The sequence below is a fragment of the Nerophis lumbriciformis genome, linkage group LG28 (genome assembly GCF_033978685.3).
Source record: "Nerophis lumbriciformis linkage group LG28, RoL_Nlum_v2.1, whole genome shotgun sequence".
Lineage (NCBI taxonomy): Eukaryota > Metazoa > Chordata > Actinopteri > Syngnathiformes > Syngnathidae > Nerophis > Nerophis lumbriciformis.
Genome location: NC_084575.2, coordinates 36,227,369 through 36,249,566, shown reverse-complemented (window position 1 = coordinate 36,249,566; position 22,198 = coordinate 36,227,369). Strand labels below are relative to the sequence as shown.

The 22,198-nt window shown below is 41.8% G+C and overlaps 2 protein-coding genes across 4 annotated transcripts; one reads left to right on the top strand and one right to left on the bottom strand.

Annotated features, from left to right (window-relative positions):
- Positions 1-1,929: 1,929 nt before the first annotated feature.
- Positions 1,930-5,288, top strand: f2 (coagulation factor II (thrombin)). The gene is made up of 15 exons (XM_061924177.1): positions 1,930-2,094; positions 2,272-2,352; positions 2,421-2,500; positions 2,578-2,602; positions 2,851-2,916; positions 2,989-3,097; positions 3,166-3,302; positions 3,405-3,701; positions 3,770-3,886; positions 3,964-4,090; positions 4,187-4,354; positions 4,427-4,600; positions 4,696-4,874; positions 4,960-5,030; positions 5,094-5,288. The coding sequence occupies exons 1-15, from the start codon at positions 2,034-2,036 to the stop codon at positions 5,241-5,243; spliced, it is 1,842 nt and encodes a 613-aa protein (XP_061780161.1). The 5' UTR covers positions 1,930-2,033; the 3' UTR covers positions 5,244-5,288.
- Positions 5,248-21,642, bottom strand: LOC133571109 (uncharacterized). Of its 3 annotated transcripts, XM_061924175.1 has the most exons (11): positions 21,516-21,642; positions 20,582-20,784; positions 17,960-18,049; positions 17,767-17,865; positions 14,562-14,685; positions 14,222-14,486; positions 13,989-14,154; positions 6,316-6,820; positions 5,943-6,240; positions 5,785-5,845; positions 5,567-5,712 (listed from the first exon to the last, which is right to left on the bottom strand). In XM_061924175.1, the coding sequence occupies exons 1-10, from the start codon at positions 21,517-21,519 to the stop codon at positions 5,809-5,811; spliced, it is 1,791 nt and encodes a 596-aa protein (XP_061780159.1). In that variant the 5' UTR covers positions 21,520-21,642; the 3' UTR covers positions 5,567-5,712; positions 5,785-5,808. The 3 variants fall into 3 exon arrangements, with proteins under 3 accessions (XP_061780157.1, XP_061780158.1, XP_061780159.1); XM_061924173.1 differs by having other exon boundaries at positions 5,248-5,712; positions 5,785-6,240; XM_061924174.1 differs by having other exon boundaries at positions 5,248-5,712; positions 5,785-6,240; positions 13,989-14,151.
- Positions 21,643-22,198: the final 556 nt, after the last annotated feature.

Sequence of the window (22,198 nt, the reverse complement as noted above, 5' to 3'; positions counted from 1 at the left end):
ATTATCTGCTGTTTTGTTTCACTATATTATGCAAAAATAACTTTTCTTGCCTTCTGGTACCTGCTGATCTGTGTTTGAGATCTGCATGAGTCCTGAATATTTGCGCATGTCTGCTTTTGTAGTCCGTGATGACACCCTAGTCAATAAGCGTCTTCTTTTTCTCTATCTTCTTGTTATGTGACATTCATCCTCCACTGTTGCCATTTCTAATATAAAGTAGTGTAAAGTTCTTACTTATATCTGTCAGTAAACTCACCATGAAAGCACTAAAACATACCGGTGTCGTGACTTAATATTATTCACCCAAGGAACTTTACTTGACACATTTCGGGCGTTGTTGTTGCATTAGTGAGCCACGGATGAGGAGATGCTGCTCCGTTATTGATTGAAGTAATTGAATTTTTAAATTGCGCACCCCATAAAAAAAAGCACATGTTCTTGTGGCAAGACTTAGATATTCATGCATGATTCACCTCAATGCCTCAAGATGTTCTTCCGCGTTTAAGAAAGTATACAGTACATAACCACGGTGTCCGATGTGTGGCCCAGTAGTCATTTTCAGCCTGCAGCTATTTATTTTAGTTTGAATCATTGGAGCTAATGTATAACCACCACTGGTATGCCAATGTTTAGTCACCGACGACTGAATGAACCACAGTGCAGTACTTTGCTTTTAGTGCTCTCTCCTCTCTGTATCAATATTTGCTCCTCTTTGATGTTTGGACAATTGCGATGGAGTTGTTCTAGTTCAAGAGGGACAGCATGTCTCTTGCTCCTCGCAAACAACGCCACTACATTTGTTCTTTTCAAACTTGAATTTACACAAAACTAACATCCATCCATTTTCTACACCCTGGACAAGTCACCACCTCATCGCAGGGCCAACACAGATAGACAACATTCACACACTAGTGTTGCCAATCAACCTATCCCCCTTTGGAGGTGGGAGGGGCCTATCCCCAGGTGCATGTCTTTGGAGGCGGGAGGAAGCCGGAGTACCCGGAGGGAACCCACGCAGTCACGGGGAGAACATGCAAACTCCACACAGAAAGACCTCGAGCCCGGGGATCGAACCCAGTACCTTCGTATAGTGAGGCACATGCACTAACCCCTGTACCACCGTGCTGCCACAAAACAAAATCCTCCAAAATTTAGAAAGTCATCAAGTTAAAATGATTTTAACACAAGTGTTGAAATGTGGCCTTTTATCTGCAATTCAGTGAAAACATACAAATATTTGAGCTTGTGACTATGGGCATATTCCACATACAGTGGCTGTACAGTGCATCCGGAAAGTATTCACAATGCTTCACCTTTTCCACATTGTCTTATGCTCTATTGCAAAAATGTAATAAATTATTCTCTGTATGAGCTTTAAGCACACCTGTGAAAACCATTTCAGGTGACTACCTCTTGAAGCTCATGGAGAGAATGCCAAAAGTGTGCAAAGCCGTAATCAGCGCAAAGGGTGGCTATTTTGAAGAAACTAGAATATAAAACATGTTTTCAGTTATTTACATTTTTTTGTTAAGTACATAACTCCACTTCATAGTTTTGATGTGACAATCTACAATGTAAATAGTCATGAAAATAAAGAAAACACATTGACTGAGAAGGTGTGTCCAAACTGTACTGTATAAATAGTGAACCAACCTCTTTGTTTCTCAACACAAAGTTTTCTGGAACAGTTCTTAAATATTGTACTTTGTACTAACTTTGTGCATCACTAAACCTTCTTAATTCTAACACACAACAGAAGACATTTTTCAGACTCACCTGTTGTACAGTAACTCTCTATTGGGACAATAAAGCATACAAATTAGTCATTTTGATGAACATGACAGGTTAAAAAAAAAAGATTACATTAAGCAACCAGGTGGTATCGAGCTGGTTGAGTAATGGTAAACATGTGGCTGAGTCATACTTTGACCTTGCGGTCAATATTCCCACCCATCAGATGACTCCAGGGTCTACAGAGAAATGACAGAAGCCGACTAGACTTGGTTTGGAAGTTTTGCTTGGAGGTCTAGATCATGGCCGGACCAACATCTTTTCTTCTTCTGTTCCTTTTGCAGGGCTGTCTGACAGAACACGGTATTTGATCCTTGCTTCTTTTCTTATATACAAACAGTCAATGTGAAAATCATGTATAACAACAGGTACAGTTAAAAAGCTTTGTATTAATACTAACTTCAGAGCAGGTAGTCAAAATAGTAGGAACATCTTTCAGGAGAAGCAGATTGCGTGTAGTAAAGTTTGTTGTATGTGCAGTTTTTCTTGACAGCCCGCTGGCCTCCGAAGTTTTGGTTCGTGGCAGACGAGCCAATCAGCTGTTTGAAGAGATGAAACCAGGTGAGCACTGACTCTCCAGTATGGAAGACGCAACACCAGTCTACATGGGTTTGTGTAATTGTTCTTAGGGAACCTAGAGAGAGAGTGTATGGAGGAAATGTGTGATCACGAAGAGGCCAGAGAGGTGTTCGAACAGCCGGACAAAACAGTACGAGCACAATGATTTTCATCTGCTGGTTGTGAGAGATACTCCAAGCCTAACGACATATCTTGGTGTCCTTTTAGCAAACCTTTTGGCTGAAATATCTGGGTGAGTAAATAACCTCCTTTTGCTATGACACGAGGAAGAAGCAGCGAGTACAACTGCACCATGGTGCCTATTTTTAAGTTTGGTCGGTTTCATTTAAATCTGCATTTAGTAGCTTTGTATATTCAAGTTCTTGGTCTCTTCCAGAAGTTTAATCAAACATGAACAAAGTCCAGAGCGGTTGACCCTCACAAGTACACAAACCGCCTGTGTGTGTGTGTGTGTGTGGGTGTGTTTGTGTGCGCATGCAGACTGCAAAGGAACAACACTGGAACGGACCCCGAGCAACATCATCATGGTCAGAGAATGTATAGAAGGTAAAATCTGATGTAATGTAACATTAAAAGGAGTGAACATGATCAATTCTGTGAGTATGTGTCTGTGTTCAGGTCAGTGTATTTCTGGCAAAGGACTCAACTATGAGGGAGACATCCACACCACTAAATCAGGGAGACTCTGTCAGAGTTGGAGTCAGGGCTTTCCACATCCCATAATAAAGTAAGAGCAAACAAACCCTCATTGGGAGTGTTGATGGCTGCATGTTGTAAAACATGTATTGTCCTCAGAGAGTTCAACGCTTCAGAACCGGGCAGCAACCTCAAGGAGAACTTCTGTCGAAACCCAGACAGCCAAGCAGAAGGACCCTGGTGTTTCACTCAGGACCCAGCCGTCCAGAAAGAGACTTGCAGAGTTCCGATATGTGGCAAGTCTGATATCAGAACATAGACCCATTTGGATTTTCTTTCAGTCTATGGTGATGTCAGTAGCTGTCATGGCAGTGCGTAATTGTTTTTTTCCTTGAAAGGGGAACACTTTGTTCCAACCACTGCGGCCCCTGCACCAAAAAGGGATGTGAGTGAGTGTTTAACTGACAATGGAGTTGACTACATTGGCGACCTGGCAGTCACCCTGCAGGGCCACACCTGCTTGCCGTGGTCAATGCTGGAAGTCAAGATGCTGAGCAAGAACAAGGAGTTCTTACCAGAAGTCAGTCTGCAAGGAAACACATGTCGTAACCCGGACAACGACCCAGAGGGCCCGTGGTGCTATGTGCGGCAGTCTGGGAACGTGACAGTAGATTACTGCGACCTACAGCTGTGTGGTAAATATGACACCAGTGTAACCATTACAGGACACAAATGGGGGCTCTCACCTGTGTGTCACCTGCAGAGGACCAGCTGCTTGGGGGAGACTCAGCAATTGAGTCTGATGGCCGTGAGCGCTCCATACTGGCACCTGCCAGGAAGGCCTTCTTCAACCCTCGCTCCTTTGGACAAGGAGAGACTGGTAAGACGCCGATGAACATGAAGATAGAGTAGTTGCATGCTGTCAAAACCAATGCTGCTGAGCTTGTTGTGTGGCAGTGTGTGGAGAGCGCCCACAGTTTGAAAAGCTTAAAAAGGCAGACGGCAACGAGAAGGAGCTGCTGGAGTCGTACAGAGCTCAGCGCATTGTTGGGGGCAACGATGCCGAGGTGGCCTCTGCGCCATGGTAAGCACACAGGAACTACCTGTTAATAATGAGGATCTTACAGTTACGTCTTTGCCCCATTCGACATTTGAGTTCAAACGTGACTACGTCCACCAGGCAGGTGATGCTGTACAAACGAAGCCCGCAAGAGTTGCTGTGCGGCGCCAGTTTAATCAGCGATCAGTGGATCCTCACAGCCGCTCACTGTATCTTCTACCCGCCCTGGAACAAGAACTTCACCACCCAGGACATCATCGTGCGCTTAGGGAAACACAACAGGGCTAAGTAAGAGAAGACCTTCTCTTGCCACCACGTTTGTGGGCGACACGCCAGCAATTGACTTATTTTGCTCTTTAGGTTTGAACGCAACATTGAGAAGATTGTGGCAATTGACAAAATCATTGTCCACCCAAAGTACAACTGGAGGGAGAATCTGAACCGAGACATCGCGCTGCTCCACTTGAGGCGGCCAATTGTCTTCACAGACCAGATCCACCCAGTCTGCCTCCCCAACAAGAAGGTGGCTAAGCTGTGAGTCTGAGTGACATTTGATATTGCAACACCACATAAACGGCTTGATATCAACTGTTTTTGACATGAGTTATGACTTTTCATATTGCCAACAGACTGATGAATGCAGGGTTTAAAGGTCGAGTGACTGGCTGGGGAAACCTAAGGGAAGTCTGGGGCCCGTCTGCCAGAGCTTTACCCGTAGTCCTTCAGCAGATCCATCTGCCCATCGCAGATCAGAGCACTTGCAGAAGCTCCACATCCATTAGGATCACTGACAACATGTTCTGCGCTGGTAAAGTTTGTCTTTCTGTTGCACTCTAATTCCTTTCCTTTGGAATCAGAAGATGTCCTCAATTTACGCTGAAAACTACTACTAGGTTATAAACCCGACGACCCCGAGCGAGGTGATGCTTGTGAGGGAGACAGTGGTGGACCCTTTGTGATGAAGGTGAAAGATCATCAACTCTTTCAATTATTTGCAGGTGTTTGAATTTTGTTTTTGTTTTTGCAGCATCCAGAAGAGAACCGCTGGTACCAGATTGGCATTGTGTCATGGGGTGAGGGTTGCGACCGCGATGGAAAGTACGGCTTCTTCACACACGTTTTCAGGATGAGCAGGTGGATGAGGAAAGTCATTGAAAACTCTGATGATGACGAGTAGACTCTTATGGAAATGTACATTAATAAAGTTTGTTTGATTCACAAATGACAGCAGTAGACAAATACAATCTCCATGGCAACATTGTCAACACAACTTGTCAGTTAAAACCTGACTGTATAAATGTCCTTTGGAAATGCCAATGTTAACACTGGCAGACGTTAATCCCAGTGACTTACCTCAAATGGCAGTTTTTGTCCAAAAAGATAGAGTAATCAAGAGGGGTCCACTAAAAGCTACACATTGTTCAAAAGTATAAAAAGGTGTCAAACTTAATCCGCTGCCTCCGGTTCACCGCCATCTTGCCTGTGTGTCAACAGGTGTCTGTTAAGGTGAGTCTTGCGAGTGTAGCTTTTGGGACAGGAAGCGCAGGCATATGGACGTTTGTTGCTGTGGCACAACATGTGTTTCTTCAGGTCGAACTTCCTCCGTAAACATTTTCCACATTCGGGACAGGAAAAAGGCTTCTCACCTAGAATCCGAGCACACCAAACACAGCCATTATCAACCTTCACCATCCGGGACATTAAACATTTGAAATTACCGGTGTGGATGCGCCGATGTTCACTCAGATGACAAGAGTTGGAGAAGGACTTCCCACACTCCTGGCAGGAGAAAGGACGTTCACCCGTGTGAATACGCATGTGTTTTTGCAGGTCGCCGCCGGACGGCCAGCCCTTGCCACAAACTGTGCACACATACGGGCGCTCTCCAGTGTGCCGCCGCACATGAACGTTGAGGCCAGCCAGCGCAGTGAAGTCTTTGGGACAGTAGGGGCAGCGATATGGTCGCTCGCCACTGTGCGTCCTCAGGTGGCCCTCCAGCCCATCGCGTGTCTTGAAGCATTTGCCGCATTGAGGGCACAGGAAGCGACTGTCTTTGTTGTGACTTGTCCGGTGGGACTGGAGGCCGGTGAGCGAGCCGTACGTCTTGTCGCACTGGTCACACTGGTACGAACGGGTCCTGTGGGAGCGCTGGTGGATACGGAGCAGAGTCACGCCTGCAGATAATTGCACACAAGTTTACTAAAGCATGGATGTCCCCCATGAAGGCATGGTCACAGGACAAACGTTACCTGAAAATGTCTGGTCGCAGAAGCGACAGGGAAAGCACGGCTCAGCACCCTCCACAGTGTGTGTCTGCAGATGTCGCAGCAATTGCGACTGTGAGCTAAACATCTGCGAGCAGAGATTACAGGTGAGGTCAGGCAGACGGTGCTGCAGGCTGTGTGCGTCTCTCTCCTTAGCCGACACAAACACTTTGCCGCACTGGCTGCAGGTGATCCCGCCATTTTCCTGGTGTGTCGGCTTGTGATTGGTCAAACTGGACAGGTGAAGGAACTCCTTGTCACATTGGCCACATCGAAAGATGGGTCGGGCTCTGTGGCTGCGCTGGTGTAGCAGCAATTCAGCCTTGGTCATGAACACATCCTTGCACTGAAAGCAAGGGTGCTTTCCAGTGGGCTGGCACGTTTCAAGGCGTGGCTCCTCATCAGCAGCAGGTATATTGTGCTGATGAGCTTCTGCAGTTGTGGTTAAGGTGTGGCCACAGGACTTGCTGGTTCGCAGGTGACGCAAAACCTGCAGGCAAAGTCAAGTCAATTAAAATTCTATCGTGCCAATTGACAACAGAAGTTATTCAAAGGCACTTCACATACACGTGGACCAGATATAGAACCATGCTCTTCATACATTCAAGAGAACCAACCGAACCCCACTCAAGCAAGCACTTGGTGACCGAAGAAAGGAGAAACGTCCTGTGGTGAGAAAATGGATTGTTCACAGGTACACCTTAAAGAGGTGCGAATCTTTGGGCACATTGCAAGTCCATCTGAATCCAATTCTTGGGGAGACAATTCAATTCAGAATCAATTCTCGATTCCACACGATTCTACCAATGTAATATTAGGTATCATTTTTCCAGATGGCGCCGCTGAAGTGGCTGCTGGTTGAAGGAGCTCTGCGCTCTTGTGTATCCTCCTTTTGTGTTCTTGATGTTTCCCTGTTGTTGTCATGTGTTTTTTGCTTTTTGGTTTGGGCCCCTCCTGGACTGCGCAACAAAGTGTTTTTGCTGATTTTCTGTGAACTTTTTGATCTGCCTGGTGAAGACTTATGGCTATGGCCATGTTTGCACTGGGGACCAGCTGCTGGCTTTCTGCCAAACCAGTGTCCTCATGGAGAGACTGAAGGAGATGCCGAGGAAGAGACGGGGCTGCGGAGTTGGCGTTGAGCTTGACCGATTCTTGCTCATCCTTGCGGACTGGACATTGGCCGAGAGCTAGTGGGCAGCCTAGGACGGAGTCGGTGCTCTTGGCTACTTCCTTGGGTCTGTTGCTGTCTATGGCCGTGCTGCCCTCCACGCCAGCAGACGGAGCATTGCAGAGGACAACAATGTTTGGATGTTATTGTGGTTTGTGCAATTGTATGTGCACAGCAGGTATTAGTTATTGCTAAATATTAGGTTTTTCCTTGTGTTTTATTTTTGTAGCTGAATGTAGAAATGGCACCAGAAAAGTAAAAGAGCACAGATCTTGCATCAGATCAGTCTTCTTTTACTGTCTTTTACATCCTTGGTTTTCTTTAATGTTTCTCTCATGTTTTCATATCTTCTTTTTTTAACCTTATTTTTTTGTGGACGTTTTTGTATCTGCACTGCAACCACACAATTTCCCCATTGTGGGAGGAATAAAGTACATCCTATCTACAAACTTTTCAAAACAGGTTGCAGCTTGCAAAATCTCATTGTGATTGCTGACGTATACGTGCAACGAGTAAGCATGGAGATGGCGTAAAAACCTATTTTTGAAAATTGATTCTTGAAAAAATATATTTTTACAGTGCTGCTGAATGTCAATGATACACGTACTGTATAACATCTGCAAAGCCTGAGCTGTGACGGCTTCACGTCTGTCCAAATAATATGTGAGAGGAAATAGAAACAAGGAAGTGTGTAGTGACTTTGGGACACTATATATTACTAAACCTCATCATATTATCAATAAAAACTCTTTTAAACCGTTCAATGATTTACGTAGTTGATCAATATAATGTACCCAGAAATCATTTTTTACATTTTATCTCTTTAAAACACGCTGTAAATAAATGCATATCCTCTGAAAGTGTGTCCTTAAATAGCCATGATGCACTTTTTAATCAAGATACATTCAAGAAATTAATTAAACTATTTTATGGAATAATAAATGAACACCACACTACAAATGCAAATGATGCACGTGTTGGGAAATGGATGTTGGACTTAAACATTTGAGATGAAAGAGACATATCATGGAATGATATTTGGAAAAATGCCAATAAGCCCTTTAGAAGCATTAAAGATAAGCTGACTCAATTTAAGATATTGAATAGATTGTATTTGACATCTTCTCAGCTGTTTAAAATTGGTGTTGTTCATTTATTGTGGGAATGTCAGAGAATAAAAGAGTTATGGTTGAAAACAACAAAAGAAGCAATCACATTCCTTAATATAAACATCTCAATGACACTGCAAACTTGTATTCTTGGGGATTTCCATCAATTTAGTAACGTGTCATCAAAGAGTAAAAATGCTTTTCTTTCAATATGCATAAGAAAAAGGGTAATATTTAAAAAATGGATAGATGTTGATAGTCCAACTCATACTGACTGCTACACACAAGCTATGGAGATGATATCAGTAGAACAAACTGCATTTAGTTTAGATAATAATGAGTCATATATTGGAATATGGGATCCATTATTTAAATTTGTTTCAACTAATAAATGAACCAAAATATGACTTATTATATCTTTGTGGAAAATGTTGGACGCAGTGTGTTGTCGGACTTATGGATGGGATGCAAGTGTAAGCCACTATTGTTCATTTCTATTTTTTTTAATTAATGTTTTTAATGATGATATCAATGAGGGTTTTTTTGATCACTGCTATCTTGAAATTGTTACTAATATTGATGCTGTTGTCGTTAATGTTCATTTTTGTTTCACTACATTTGGATTTGTGTGTCCTCAATTGCTCTGTTTATTGTTGTTCTTAATGTTGCTGGGACAGGTTTGGTTTTGGAATTGGATTGCATTGGTGTGGTGTTGTGTATTGTTTTGTTGATTGATTAATAAAAAAATACAAAAAAGAATAACAAATAAAAATAAAAAATAAAATAAAAAAATAGAAATAAAAAATATCAATGGGATTCTGACTACCTCCTGATGTGGTCTGAATCTGATGCGAAAACCTCAGAATTTAAGCACTTTGAAGAGTTTAGGTTGCAAAAAAATATCCCATCTGTGTCACTTGAGGGCAAAACAATCAGATTTTCTGTGCAGTGTAAACTTAGTTACAGGTACCCAGCGATGCCTCCAAAAAGTGCCCTTATCGGCATTGGAACATCCCTATATTTAATGAGGTGATTCTTTGGCGTACCACTAGATGGAACGCACGCACCACTACGCTTTGAGAATCACTGGGCTAGAAGAATAGCGTAATTCCGCTAAATAGCAGAGGTCTGGGATCCCTAAAATATGATGTCATCTATAATTTGGCATCTGCAGGTGTCTTCATCTTAAGCGACATACTGGTTTTAGCAATATCATTGCTATGGAACATACAGCCTACGAGAGATTTGTTAACAGTTTATTGATACTATTCAGCAAAGTTTCCACAAACACACATTCATTCCATGTGGAAGTTTCCCGGAGAATACTGCTCATATGAAAATATATGGAGTAAAAAAAAAAAAGCAAAAAATTAAATACATGTCCAGTTTATTTATGTATTTCACTCTGCTTTGAAAACACTTCTTGTCAGGAATATGCTTTGTATGAGCACATTGCCTCCAGCCGTGATTTCACTTGCCACCCAACAAAAGCTGTCACTAGCAAAAAATCTTGGATCGAATGGATAGCGTAACTTTACGCAGCTTGTTCGTGTTGTCGGTAATGTTTTAATGTGTTTTTAAATGATACATATTATTGTATTTCCTCACATTTAAAAGCATGGGCTATAACGACTTGAAGGCTGGTGGCTGTGGGACGTACAGAGTTCTTAAAGTCTAAATCCAGCAGAGGGTCACTGTTGCCCAGCAGCACAACTTCACTTTTTTCTTTGTTTGGCTTTAAAAAAATTCTGCGCCAACCAGGTCTTGACGTCATTTAACCACTCAAGTAGTGGTTCAAGGGGGGTCCGATCCTTTTTTTTCAATAATATATACAGGTAAAAGCCAGTAAATTAGAATATTTTGAAAAACTTGATTTATTTCAGTAATTGCATTCAAAAGGTGTAACTTGTACATTATATTTATTCATTGCACACAGACTGATGCATTCAAATGTTTATTTCATTTAATTTTGATGATTTGAAGTGGCAACAAATGAAAATCCAAAATTCCGTGTGTCACAAAATTAGAATATTACTTAAGGCTAATACAAAAAAGGGATTTTTAGAAATGTTGGCCAACTGAAAAGTATGAAAATGAAAAATATGAGCATGAACAATACTCAATACTTGGTTGGAGCTCCTTTTGCCTCAATTACTGCGTTAATGCGGCGTGGCATGGAGTCGATGAGTTTCTGGCACTGCTCAGGTGTTATGAGAGCCCAGGTTGCTCTGATAGTGGCCTTCAACTCTTCTGCGTTTTTGGGTCTGGCATTCTGCATCTTCCTTTTCACAATACCCCACAGATTTTCTATGGGGCTAAGGTCAGGGGAGTTGGCGGGCCAATTTAGAACAGAAATACCATGGTCCGTAAACCAGGCACGGGTAGATTTTGCGCTGTGTGCAGGCGCCAAGTCCTGTTGGAACTTGAAATCTCCATCTCCATAGAGCAGGTCAGCAGCAGGAAGCATGAAGTGCTCTAAAACTTGCTGGTAGACGGCTGCGTTGACCCTGGATCTCAGGAAACAGAGTGGACCGACACCAGCAGATGACATGGCACCCCAAACCATCACCCAACCATGCAAATTTTGCATTTCCTTTGGAAATCGAGGTCCCAGAGTCTGGAGGAAGACAGGAGAGGCACAGGATCCACGTTGCCTGAAGTCTAGTGTAAAGTTTCCACCATCAGTGATGGTTTGGGGTGCCATGTCATCTGCTGGTGTCGGTCCACTCTGTTTCCTGAGATCCAGGGTCAACGCAGCCGTCTACCAGCAAGTTTTAGAGCACTTCATGCTTCCGCTGCTGACCTGCTCTATGGAGATGGAGATTTCAAGTTCCAACAGGACTTGGCGCCTGCACACAGCGCAAAATCTACCCGTGCCTGGTTTACGGACCATGGTATTTCTGTTCTAAATTGGCCCGCCAACTCCCCTGACCTTAGCCCCATAGAAAATCTGTGGGGTATTGTGAAAAGGAAGATGCAGAATGCCAGACCCAAAAACGCAGAAGAGTTGAAGGCCACTATCAGAGCAACCTGGGCTCTCATAACACCTGAGCAGTGCCAGAAACTCATCGACTCCATGCCACGCCGCATTAACGCAGTAATTGAGGCAAAAGGAGCTCCAACCAAGTATTGAGTATTGTCCATGCTCATATTTTTCATTTTCATACTTTTCAGTTGGCCAACATTTCTAAAAATCCCTTTTTTGTATTAGCCTTAAGTAATATTCTAATTTTGTGACACACGGAATTTTGGATTTTCATTTGTTGCCACTTCAAATCATCAAAATTAAATGAAATAAACATTTGAATGCATCAGTCTGTGTGCAATGAATAAATATAATGTACAAGTTACACCTTTTGAATGCAATTACTGAAATAAATCAAGTTTTTCAAAATATTCTAATTTACTGGCTTTTACCTGTATATACTATATAATATATAATATATATATCTGCATACGAATGATAAAAGTTGCCATGCTTTCTGAATATTGCACCAAGGGGAACGATATAAAGTGCAAACAGGATGGGCTCAATAATTGATCCTTGGGGGACACCACAGTCAAAGGGGGTGGTGGATATAGTCCAGTCCCCCAATTTTACACAGAAACTTCTCCCTGACAGGTAAGACCTGAACCACTTCAGAGCAGTCCCCTTGACGCCTACATAGTCTTGCAAACAAGATCAAATGCTTGTGTGGTCAACTCTGTCAAAAGCAGCAGTCAGGTCTAAAAGCAATAAAATGGCTGAACTACCAGAATCGGTCATTAAAAAGAGTGCAGACTCGATGCTGTGGAAGTCACCTGACTGAAAAGTATCTAAAATGCCACTGTCATTTAAAAAAGGCTGTATCTGTGGAAAAAACACTCTTGGATGCAAATGGAGGCTTAGAAATAGGCTGGTAGTTGGATTAGACAGAAGGGTCACAACTGCTCTTTTTTAACAAAGATTCTACATCTGCCTTTTTGCAGTAGGAAGGCACAACCTTCTTGAAAAAGAGAGGCGGGACAGGGTCAGTGAGAGAAGAGCGAGCTTTCAGAGAGCTGACAGTGACGTAGGTTCAAACTCAGTAAAAACTTTCACACAATTTGTCGACGAAGCGAGAATAAAAGTAGCAGTAGCAACCTTGTTGTTAAAAAAAAGTGCAAGAAATTGTCACAAGTCTCTCTTGACATTTCCAACATGGTGGATGGACTGGGATTTTAAAATGGAACCGGTTGTTTCAAAAAAGAACCTGAGGCTTATGAATGTTATTTTTAACTAAGTCTGAGAAATGCTTTGTTTTTTCAGCCTTCACAACATCCTGATACTTTCTCTAAGTGTCTGTAGGGAGTTGGTGTGTCACCTGCAGTCTGTCTTCCAACACTCACGCCTCACCTGACGTCATTGAGCCACACCTCATGTTTGGATCTCCGGCGCAAAACTTTCAGGGGAGCTAACTTATCCAGCACATTGGTACAAATAGAATCAAATGTGCCCATTAGCTGTTCTGTGTCAAAGAAAGCTACCATTAACCTACCATTCCCTCTCCACAATCATAAAGATGATAGAGGAGTGTGAGCATGGTGCTATGCCAGAGAAGTAGTTCCTGAGTATCAGCTCTTACAATAACAATGTTACTATAGTTCAGTTACTATGCAGGTCACAGCATGTACTCGGGGCGTTGTTGGCAGTTTTTGGATTCATTTTAAGAAGGTTTTATATGTGGAACAGATAACTCCCCATTACGTGCATTATTAGCTGGCTGGTACTTGTAGTTTGTCCACTATTTAGAATGCGCAGAATCAGATTATTGTCTGAGATTAGGACTGTGGATGAAGGCAAAAAAAAAAGAACAATATTTATTGTTTCTTCTAGTAAAGTACATTGTGTGTCTGTTTATTTCTTTAATAAAACTTAGTTTAAAACAATTGCAGTATGTGTAAAGGCCCTTTTTGAGCACATTCAACAATACTGCAAAAACAAATATATTAATTATTATTATTATTAATCATTTTGGTCACAATAACTGTGATATGAAATGTTCATATTCTTTCATCCCTAGCTGCAACTGTTCTATAATTAAAGTGTTTTGTGGTATTATATCCAGGTGTGGAATGAATTATTTGGATGTACATTTTTTCCTGTGGGAAATCTTACTGTGGTTAAAATATGTTTGGCTGACAACGTCGCTTCGGGAACGCTTTACCAACGTTAAATAAGGTACCACTGAATGTAATCCGATCTTTCAAAAGTCAAACATGCGCTAAGTAAAGTGTTGACATGCGTTTTAAAAAGCTGCTTTTAATCCGATCCATGCAATGATTTGTTTTTTCAGTGCATGTAAACGTACTGATTGTTACTGATCTGGTTCTGGCCGCGACACTGGTGCACAGAGACTCACCTGAGAGCGGTAAATGAAACATTTCCCACACTGGGGACATTTGTGAGCCACTCGCTGAGAATGATGTGAAATGTTGTGAAGAGCGTCGGCCATGATGTCACTGTGTGGCTGATCTGACATGTGTCTTGATGGGTCATTGGAGTTACCAGGCATGTCCTTTAATCTGCTTAGAAAGGGTACGGTAGTTAGAAAGACATAAGACATTGGGTACTTCCGCCAAGGAAAGACCTCACCTCTGTGCCTTCAGGTTGACAGCTGTGAATGAATCTTTACATGAAGCGCTATTGGACTTTGGTTCAGCTGGTGAAGACACAATCTTCTCCTTTTCATTTTCCATCATCACCACCACCGCTACATCCAGCTGGGCTGGACTCCCCATGTCAATGTGGACATCTGAATGGGCTTGTGTATTGAGGTGAGGTGGCTCATAATTGGACAGCTTCGTGATGAGGGGGTGGGACCAGGCAGAGAGAAGGATCTTCTCTGTGTCACAATCAACTAGAACAAAAAAAACAATGTTACAAAAGTGTCTTTTAAAAAAACTAAATACAGGTTAAGATGAATGACTACAACCTGTAGAGGTGACTTGTCCCAGCTGATAGCGCTGGTTGCTAAGTAGTATTTTCAGGTCCTCTCTGTCAGGCACACCAAGACAGTCGTCAAAACCAGCGGTTGCAGCATTGAGCCATGACACAGCCTGAGGAACAAGTTCATGTTTTTCTTTAACAATGGCGAGCAGCTGTTAAGATAAGTGTGTTCGTTACTGTTCATTTACATGCTCTTTCATACGTACACTTAGTCTTGTGAGTACATGAGTGAATTCACACAGAAACAAAGTGCACTGTCAGTACTCGGACAATGCGCTCAAAGCGTCCGAAATATTAAGCCATCAGTGATAGACACTGCCATCGTCTTGGCTACGAACTGGAAGGGGAGTGGCTAACTTGAAATAATAGCGGCTGAGAAGCAACTGGTTGCAGTGGTAGGTAGTGAACAAATGGTTTATCAGGTAAATATTGCAATCCTAAATTCCAGTAAGTGCAAAGACCGCACCGTATTGGATTTGGGACACACTGTCAAAATGTGCACACTCAGAAAGTAGGTTGAGTACACAGTACAGAGTACTTGTACACAGTAGGCCACACGAGCAGCTGCTGGGGTGCAATCTGCTGGACGGGGCGCCAAATTGTAGAATCTAAGAACAAAATTATTTTATTAAGTGAATAAATATGGGAATACAAATGAATGTATAATGAAACACAGTACACACACTTATTAGGGAGGTTTACCTTTAAGTAAATAACAATAAAAAACTCAATACTCGTTTTAAAGTCTTTAGATCAGGTGAGTACGGTAGTTAATTGTGAAAGACTCAAGTCAGTGGCAAACTTACCATTAGGCAAACAAAGGCAGTTCCCTGCAGGCCCGAAACATCTCAGTATTTATTTATTTGAGTTTTAATTTGTAGGCTTAAAAATCATGATTGTAACAAACACAGCAAAAAATGAACGCAAAGGACAAAAAAACACCCACAGATCCATATAATAATAGTCCACATAATATCACTGTTCTGCATAACAGAACTATGTTGTAGAAATCTGCTTCTGTCACTCACATCTCAAGCTGGCTGATGTAAACAAAGCCAGCGTCTTGCCTCGTCTGCTTGGAGCTGCCCTAACGTATATTACCGTAATAACCTCAGGGTTTGGACACCTTTTCCCTGGCCAAATTCAAGCACTTTTTAAGGACTTTCAAGATCAATTTTCCATTTTTTTTCCAGTAGCCTTCAAAAGGCGAAAACCAGTGTGAATCAATCCATAGACTTGTTGTTTGAGGTCACCAAATGCTGTCTGAAGGAAAAATACAGAAAATCTGCTGAAAGCTAAGCCTAACATTAAAGCAGCAGTTATCATTAACTGAATGGGGCATAGAAAATGAAGCAGTGTGACTATTCAATGTCATTGGTGTTTGCAAACGTGTCTCCATTTGTGTTGTTTTTCACATTTTCTTGTTGTTTTTCTTACTTCCAGCACTCGATGACATTGAACCACACGGATTGATTCACAGCATATTTGTGCTAGTAAACTGCATAATGTGATATAAACACACGCACCCTCAAAATGTCAATTTCACTCATTTATTAACAAAACTGTTCCACATTAATATAAGGATAAAAAATTAAAGGAAAATATTTTGTTTGTTTCACAACACCTCAGTCACCTTTCATTAAGCATATCTAGCCTTAGAACTGTGGCTATGATAACAATTGAACACAAAGACAAAAGTTAACTTTTTGCTTTCACTGAGAGTAGCCAGACAAGTTAAGTAGACAACGAAAATAATAAGAGCCAGAAATGCATACAACCATGTTGTGTAAAAACTACAAAATCATTCATATTACCTTAGCTCTAAGTTGTGAAAAAGGTTACAAAGTATACATTACATGACCTTCGCAGTACAAACAAGTCCAATAATGGACTAATCATTTCCATCCAATGTTCAATAAAACGACAACCTCCCGACATGATGGAGCGGTGCACCACTGTCCTCTTGGGGGCGACACAGAGTCGTATATATTTTATAATTTGCCTATTGAGTCAGACTGCGACAATATGACGAACATTTCCAAGCACTTCACCCAAAATTCAAGCATTTTTCAAACCTTGAAAACACAACATTAAAATCCAAGCATTTTCAAGGTTTTTAAGAACCCTGTAACCTGTATATCACTCAAAATCTTACCTTGCCGATTGTATTGTACCATATGTCCCGGCAAGAAACCTGCGTTCAAAGAACTCCGGCTTATTAGTGATTCCCAGAGCCCATAAAAAGTCTGCGGGCTATGGAGCGTTTTCCATTGGGGCTCCAGTACTATGGAATGCCCTCCCGGTAACAGTTAGAGATGCTACCTCAGTAGAAGCATTTAAGTCCCATCTTAAAACTCATTTGTATACTCTAGCCTTTAAATAGACCCCCCTTTTTAGACCAGTTTCTTTTCTTTTCTCCTCTGCCTCCTCGCCGGGTTATTCCGGTTCCGGTGACCATGGATGAAGTGCTGGCTGTCCAGAGTCGGGACCCGGGGTGGACCGCTCGCCTGTGCATCGGTTGGGGACATCTCTGCGCTGCTGACCCGTCTCCGCTCGGGATGGTCTCCTACTGGCCCCACTATGGTCTGGACTCTCACTACTATGTTAGATCCACTAAGGACCGTTCTTTCACAATATTATGTCACTCGACATCCATTGCTTTCGGTCTCCCCTAGAGAGGGGGGGTTACCCACATATGCGGTTTCTCATAGTCATTCACATGGACGTCCCTTATGTGGGCTCTGTACCGAGGATGTCGTTGTGGCTTGTACAGCCCTTTGAGACTTTTGTGATTTAGGGCTATATAAATAAACATTGATTGGTTGATTGATTGAAAAGAGCAGATTCTAACCATTGGAATTCTACAATTCAAGATTTATGGTCATTTGAAAAATGAACTGCACATCGTATCGGTGGCTCTAGTTTTGATGGTAAAGGTTTAAAAATCATTTGGAGACGTCCGGCTGGCTGAGTTGAACTGGCCGCATAAGGTCCGCGGGGCGTAATTTGTCTGGCCTGGGGCATCAAATGACCTAGAGCTAGGCCTAGTACACAGTATACCCAATGAAGTGTACTGTACACAGGTATTCTATTTAAGACACAGCCATTGTGTCTGTGACCGATACTAAACAGAAGGTTATAATTCACATCCCAACAATACACTTCTCTTTCATCGCATTGCTGGCAGATACCTGTTTGAAGTCAGGGACTGGAAAAAGCTGTTCAAGCCTGCACAGGAAGTCAGAGAGGAGGGCCTGGAGAGCCCTGTCAAAAGTCTGGTTGAACACATCCTTAAAAGCAAAGCCAAAACAAAACCAAAGTATTAAAGGACATACTCATCTTGAAATGCTAAATGTTGCATCTTCTTGTTGCTCCCACTCTGACCTTTGAGAGGCGCCGTCTCTCCACTGGACTCACTTTGTCAGCAAGAGTCAATAGAGCAGAATCACCTTCGTCAGTCAGTGAATCGCTGAGCTGAAAAAGAGTTTAAAAAAATCTTAATTAGGTGAGTTTGACGAAGTCACATGTTCCATGATACTTCACACCGACAACTGAACAAAGTCATGGAGTCTAACCAGTGGCTTTGTGTGAATCCTTCCCTTATGGCCGTGGCTTGCCTGTGTCTCAATGGACTGTCACACTATTATGTTAGACCCACTATGGACTGGACTCTCACAATATTAACTAGATCCACTATGGACTGGACTCTAACACTATTATGTTAGATCCACTATGGACTGGACTCTCACACTATTATGTTAGATCCACTATGGACTGGACTCTCACAATATTAACTAGATCCACTATGGACTGGACTCTCACACTATTATGTTAGATCCAATATGGACTGGACTTTCACTATTATGTTAGATCCACTATGGACTGGACTCTCACAATATTAACTAGATCCACTATGGACTGGACTCTCACACTATTATGTTAGATCCACTATGGACTGGACTCTCACACTATTATGTTAGATCCACTATGGACTGGACTCTCACTATTATGTTAGATCCACTATGGACTGGACTCTCACTATTATGTTAGATCCACTATGGACTGGACTCTCACAATATTAACTAGATCCACTATGGACTGGACTCTCACACTATTATGTTAGATCCACTATGGACTGGACTTTCACTATTATGTTAAATCCGCTATGGACTGGACTCTCACTATTATGTTAGATCCACTATGGACTGGACTCTCACAATATTAACTAGATCCACTATGGACTGGACTCTCACACTATTATGTTGGATCCACTATGGACTGGACTCTCACACTATTATGTTAGATCCACTATGGACTGGACTCTCACAATATTAACTAGATCCACTATGGACTTGACTCTCACACTATTATGTTAGATCCAATATGGACTGGACTGTCACACTATTATGTTAGATCCACTATGGACTGGACTCTCACAATATTAACTAGATCCACTATGGACTGGACTCTCACACTATTATGTTAGATCCACTATGGACTGGACTCTCACACTATTATGTTAGATCCACTATGGACTGGACTCTCACACTATTATGTTAGATCCACTATGGACTGGACTCTAACTATTATGTTAGATCCACTATGGACTGGACTCTCACTATTATGTTAGATCCACTATGGACTAGACTCTCACAATATTAACTAGATCCACTATGGACTGGACTCTCACACTATTATGTTAGATCCACTATGGACTGGACTTTCACTATTATGTTAAATCCGCTATGGACTGGACTCTCACTATTATGTTAGATCCACTATGGACTGGACTCTCACAATATTAACTAGATCCACTATGGACTGGACTCTCACACTATTATGTTAGATCCACTATGGACTGGACTCTCACACTATTAACTAGATCCACTATGGACTGGACTCTCACACTATTATGTTAGATCCACTATGGACTGGACTCTCACAATATTAACTAGATCCACTATGGACTGGACTCTCACACTATTATGTTAGATCCACTATGGACTGGACTTTCACTATTATGTTAAATCCGCTATGGACTGGACTCTCACTATTATGTTAGATCCACTATGGACTGGACTCTCACAATATTAACTAGATCCACTATGGACTGGACTCTCACACTATTATGTTAGATCCACTATGGACTGGACTATCACATTATTATGTTAGATCCACTATGGACTGGACTCTCACAATATTATGTTAGATCCACTATGGACTGGACTCTCACACTATTATGTTAGATCCACTATGGACTGGACTCTCACACTATTAACTAGATCCACTATGGACTGGACTCTCACACTATTATGTTAGATCCACTATGGACTGGACTCTCACAATATTAACTAGATCCACTATGGACTGGACTCTCACACTATTATGTTAGATACACTATGGACTGGACTCTCACACTATTATGTTAGATCCACTATGGACTGGACTCTCACACTATTATGTTAGATCCACTATGGACTGGACTCTCACACTATTATGTTAGATCCACTATGGACTGGACTCTCACTATTATGTTAGATCCACTATGGACTGGACTCTCACACTATTAACTAGATCCACTATGGACTGGACTCTCAAACTATTAACTAGATCCACTCAACGTCCATTGCACCGGTCACGGGGGGGGTCCCCACATCTGTGGTCCCCTCCAAGGGGTTGAGTTTTTCCTTGCCCTGATGTGGGATCTGAGCCGAGGATATCGTTGTGGCTTGTGCAGCCCTTTGAGACAGTGGTGATTTCGGGCTATATAAGTAAACATTGATTGATTGATTGAATGTGTAAAATGTAAAGACATTATCAATAAGTAGTACAAAAGTCAATGCAACTCCGGCATGTGGAACAATTGCAGATTGGATTAACGTTGGTCTTTTCAAAGTGTCATGCTTCCCAGGGTGGCACGAGAAGACTGTTGATGTGGTATCTTCAATGAGGCAGACAGAACAAGTATGGAATTGAGTGGATTGAGAAGCAAATGCCCACACGCACCTTGACCCTCAGCGCAAGAAGCAGCAAGCGCTTCTGTTTGTCTGTGAGCAGTTCAGGAATGGCCTCCGTCACCAGGGACACAAAATCTCCCAGGATGCCATAATGCTTGACGCTTTGCTGCTGTGCAACTTGCCACATGGCAGCCGTCAGGAGACGCAGAGGAGGGACAAGGAGGCGCAGGGAGGACAAGGGGGTTGGGGAGGCTGCGGAGAGACAACAAGAAATACATTGATCGTCATTTTCATATCATCACAATGCAATTGTAATATATTACATGCATTATTTCTTTGGAATCAAACTCACACAGTAAGGTAAATGTTTGCAGAGACCAGCTAAGAAGGATATTATTACTCCTGTACTTCTTATCTTTACAGTGGCTATGTAGATAGATAGATAGATAGTACTTTATTGAGTCCTTCAGGAGAGTCCCCTCAGGAAAATTTAAATTCCAGCAGCAGTGTACAAAATTGTAAAAAGTAAAAAGTAAATAATGGGGGTATAAATGGAAACAAAATAGAAAAATATTACAATAGAATAAAAATAAAAAGCAACAATGAGAATGAAAACATAACAGTGAAATAAGAGTATAACAAGAGAAATTAGACATTAGTGACCATGTTATGAAAAAGTATTTCACTGATATTGTTTATGTAGTCAGTATGCACGATTATCAATGAGGTCAAAAATGTCAAAAGACGCAACATTTCAGCAAAATGATGAGGGACAAGACATGATCATCATGCTACATCGATACATGCAACAATGTTCTGTTTATATGCAACAATGTTGTCTTTGCTTCAGTTAGTAGCGATTAGTGTGCATGTCTTGTAAGAATAACATTCTTCTTCTGTGCATTATATAGTATTTAAGCTAGCTGGCTAACGATATTAGCATAAAAATGACTCCCAGGACCAAAAAGTGTGTGTTTACAAACCCATTTTGTCTTTGAAGTCACACTTAAATGTTCAAATGACGATCTTTGCTGGTTAGGTTAGCTTGCTGACTGTCTGCGTCCAGTCCCCACGCACTCGTCCACGCATGCGCGATGTTTGCTGGTTAGCTTTCTGACTGTCGTCTGCATAGACATGTGACGAGACGCGGGGCCGCCATCTTGGAGTGGTGATCAGTGCAATTCATTTGGCAGGAGCAATGAACTGTCAGCGCATTTAATTCATCTTACCTCACTGAATACTTACTGATTTTCACACGCTTTTTTTGTCATACGTGTAGCTATGATAAAGGACACATGTTTTATTATTCATAGTTTGCTTAACAGTAATAGAATATTCTTCTTATATGCTTTAAGTGACCAGACGTCCGAGATCAAAACTGGGAATTAAATCCCAGAGAAGGGGGGAAAAAACGGTCAGCTATTTTTAAATTGATTAGGTTATATCCTATATAAACAATGTATGAATACATTAGATATCTATATATCTTATAGACTGTATTTCTGTTGCTGCAGCAGCAGAGAGTTTATTCTCTCTTGACACTTTGTATTGATATTTTCTATTACATTCTTCCCTTAAATGATCATGTTTACAGTCATTGTTTTGTATGTATTTTTTATGTATGTCGCTTTGGATAAAAGCGTCTGCCAAATACTTCAACATAAAC